We start from the raw sequence: 3999 nt of genomic DNA, 5'->3' as shown, positions 1-3999 counted from the left end.
GCGTCCTCTTGCACTATTCACGCAGCCCCACCCCACACCCTTGTTTTCGCATAAAACCCACGCTCCTCTTGCAGCCCGCGGTCGTATTCTTCCAGGACAGTCACGTCAGCAAGTAGAGAAAGTGAGGGTGGGCAGACACATCGAACTTTCCCACGATATCAGAGAAATTCAGGAATGAAAATGACGTTACATACGAGGTTGATGCATTTGTGCATGTCGTACTAAGCGAGGTATAAAAACAGTTGCTTTATGAGGAATTAGTTCATACCATTGAATATTTGACGTAATAGACAAGGTGTCGCAGAAACTGATGTTGCTATAACCAAGTTTTACTGTATATAACTTTCCTGTCAGTTCTCTATCTATTGTCAGTTTGTTCCCCCCCCCCAAAGATCCAACAAATAATGTCCAAAGGCATTATGAGATTTACTCCATACATTAGCAAATGCCATGCCTGTTAAAGCAATTTGTAATTTTTTGGTGCAGTTCAAATGTTTACTCCAATTCTCCTCTAACTGTGTGAGGATACTTACATTTCTTAATACAGTATAAGTGTTACTTGTGCTTTAAGATTTTGCTATTGTGATTTTGGTAAGTGAAGCAACCATACCTGAGTGAAGAACAGGTAATGCTGCTTGTCTCTTGCAATATATGATGCAATATGTCAGATAAAATATTTGCAGCAGCTTCAGTAAACTTGTTAAGGTCACTAATATTTCAAGGCAAAGGCGGCTCAAACACACAGACTCTTTCACAAATCACTATAAACAGCTGTCCATCTAAGGCAATGCTGGTAAACAAGGGGACTGGAAGACTAGCCTACCTTAATCAATTTCATGATCCAGAAACTAATGTTAACTTCTTTTTCTTGGAAAACAGTCATTGAAATTTTGTATCTTGAGAAAAGTTCCATATCTCTCTGATTTCACAAATCAAACGTGGGAATTCACAAAGAATACGACTATGTCGCACCTACACTACACAGAAATGCAAGAATTTATGTGATTATAATGTTTCTGTACTCACTAAAACTGAGAGTATTTAACTACAGTACACATGAGGCTGAATATAATTACATTACATTTATACATGCCTTGAAATTGAAAGATGTACAGCTATACTGTGATCACTCCATATATAAAGTCCACACATATTTCAAACAACTTAAAAGCCATTCACAGATTCCCGTCTGATAACCATCCAATATGAGTGTAAGATTTCTTCCTGCATTTTATAAATTAAGATACAGAGATATAACATAAAAAGCAGCACATTTGACATATCCAAAGTAGGAAACAATGAAAAACTAAACTCACTATGTCTTCAATAATCTCCTTGATTGCTGACACACTGAGAATAAATATAAGAGGAACCAAAGTTGTATATCGTCCAGTTGGAGACACATCTGGTATTTGCTGAAAAACATTGTCTAGATTAGATACATAGTAAAATATCAAATATACGAAGCACTGACTGACTGTAAAACACACTATAGGCTTTCTACATGCACTGATAATCTTGAACTCCCAAAACTTGATGCAAAAGAGCAATCTGAGAGAAGATTCTAGATATTTTTAAATATCGTAGTAAGAGTGCAAAGTTCTGTAATTCTTCTGTTTCATCATCATCATCCCCACCACCACAACCATTGATCAGCATCATCATCCTTTCCAGGTTTTGGCCTAATGAGATATTACAGATATTAGAAAACAGAACCCCCCCATCATTTCAGTAGTCTTCCAAAATTTCCTTTTCATTTTGGTTGATATGGCCGCACCATAGTTCAAGCGGTTAGTCGCTGGTTTCCCACCGTGGCAGGCCAGGTTGCATCCCAGGTGTGGTCAAGTGGGATCTGTGATGGACAAAGTGGCGCTGGGGCGGGTTTTCTCCTAGTACTCCCGTTTCCCCTGCCAATCTTCATTCCACCAAATTCTCCATCATTATAATCACCCAGGGCAAGCTACAATAGGCCAATCAGTGGCCACTGTGCCGAGTCGACCCAGCTGGACTCCACCCTCCACTAAGCGAAAACAATTTTTTGGTTGATATGGCACTTTTTGGAATCTTGTCAAAGCTCATTCTGTCAATATGTTCCATCCAATTTCTTCTGTACTGTTCTATAAACATCAGTTTGTGAAACCTACATTTATCTCTAATTTCTTGATTTCTATCATGGTTCATAAGTGTGTAATGTAATATTCATACCGAATATATATTAACTAATGGCGACAGTACTAATTCTGCACATTTCTTTCACCTATAATTTATGTTAGTAAAGTTACATTTTCATCTAATCATTGTTATACAAGAAAAAGGTTTCTCTACTTCAATTTTAATTTTTGTGAACATCTGCTTATGTCATTTAAGTTCTAGATTCAACTGTTTTTTCACTGTCCTTAAAAAATTCTTTTGGATCAAATTTTATATCTAACAAGTGAACTGGTTTGTCTTTCCTGCTTTCCATTTTCTCATATGGTCAGGTTCAGTCAGTTCTGCTTTCCATATTGCAATTTTTCTGATCATGGCTAAAGTTCATATAAAATGTTCACGAGCACAGCATACCACTCAGAAGAATGAACAGCTAGGGACTGATAGTCTGCATTACTAGCACAGGCAACCTACTGCATGTATGCTTTGTCAAGGTGTTACTACATATAAAATGGTCTGTCACATCAGGAACTGAACTTGCACAGTTGCCATCAGTTCCTGGAATTCCTTTTATCAACACCATCCTTCTTCACATACAATATACTATGGCATGGTCATTATCCCATATGTTTAGGATATCTCTGAGAAATTCAGATGCATTGGAAACCATTTCAATGTCAGGACTATTTTCAGAATTAAACATACACTCTGTGGGACACTGATAAAACCTGGACTAGTTAGAGCTGGACAGCAGATGAAGCAGCATGTGTGGACTGCCTCAGTAGACTGTTAGGAAACAGTTCTCAGCATGAATTTAACACATGAACTACAATGGAAATGGTTAGCAGGACACATTCTTGCACATTAAATAGTTATAAAGAAACTTGTTTTGCCAATGCAGCAAGAGTTTCCTGTAATAAGGCAAAACAGAAGAGCAAGAAAATGCACAGGGATGGAATTTGAAGAGAGGAACCTAGAAGAGCTGCAGAAGATGAAATGACTAATTTGGAAACCACTTTTACTGACATCACAATCAGCTCCTTAAACAGGTACATTTGATTCAATACAGATTTAGTCTAAGTATAAAAAGTAACAAACCTGCAACAGTGCTATGAACAGAAAGAAACAGTTTGAATATCTCCGAAACTGCTCAAAGAGAAAGCTTGGCACAAAAGACAGGGCACTGTATTTGGCAGTGGAGATGTGGTTACTACAATATCGGGTAGGCTGGGGTCGATTCACAAAGATGATACGATGTTCTGAGGTAGTCTCGTCCACCACTTCTGTGACCACAGAATTTGTTTCCACATCTTCATCTGCAAACAAAAGAGGAGACACAGAACATGAATACCACTAACTCTTTCACCACAAATCCACATCCACACGGGGGCTATTTATACTGTGAACACTGTGTGAACCAGGGTACAGGCACTGTACAGATTTTATTCTTAATTTATAATTTAATTTAATTATAAATTTAATATATATACATATGTCTATTTTAATTTTTACAATTTGGATCTGAACTAAGTTAGCTAACAAATTTTCAAATTTACACTACCATTGTAGTTTTACAGCATTCAATCATCATTTGTACGTGGTGCAATCCAAAAGTTCCTGAAATATATTAATAAAAACTATTACATCTTACCTAGATCTTATTCTGCACCATCACCTTCAAAGTAGTCCCCTTGGGAGCGCATACACCGATCCCAGCGTTTCTACCACTTTTCAAATGCATCCTGGAAGTCTTTCTTTGTTAGGGTGTTTAGTACCGTCTACGTTTCTGCTTGAATTTCCTCAACTGTATCAAACCTTCGCCCCTTCAACTTGATTTTCATCTTGGGGAAG

General features: G+C 37.5%; 1 protein-coding gene across 9 annotated transcripts in view; it reads right to left on the bottom strand.

Moving 5' to 3' along the window:
* The window catches only part of LOC111863415 (phospholipid-transporting ATPase IA), a 225615-nt gene that overhangs the window by 128618 nt on the left and 92998 nt on the right, over positions 1–3999 (bottom strand). For all 9 annotated transcript variants that reach the window (XM_023849724.2, XM_033751055.1, XM_023849723.2 and 6 more), the window contains exons 2-3: positions 3247–3464; positions 1317–1415 (exon numbers count right to left, since the gene is read on the bottom strand). In XM_023849724.2, the coding sequence (XP_023705492.1) occupies positions 1317–1415; positions 3247–3464 (317 nt within the window). The remainder of the gene's footprint in view (positions 1–1316; positions 1416–3246; positions 3465–3999) is intronic.

Source organism: Cryptotermes secundus, unplaced genomic scaffold (assembly GCF_002891405.2).
Source record: "Cryptotermes secundus unplaced genomic scaffold, Csec_1.0 scaffold840, whole genome shotgun sequence".
Classification (NCBI taxonomy): domain Eukaryota; kingdom Metazoa; phylum Arthropoda; class Insecta; order Blattodea; family Kalotermitidae; genus Cryptotermes; species Cryptotermes secundus.
This window is presented reverse-complemented; position numbering and strand designations above follow the sequence as displayed.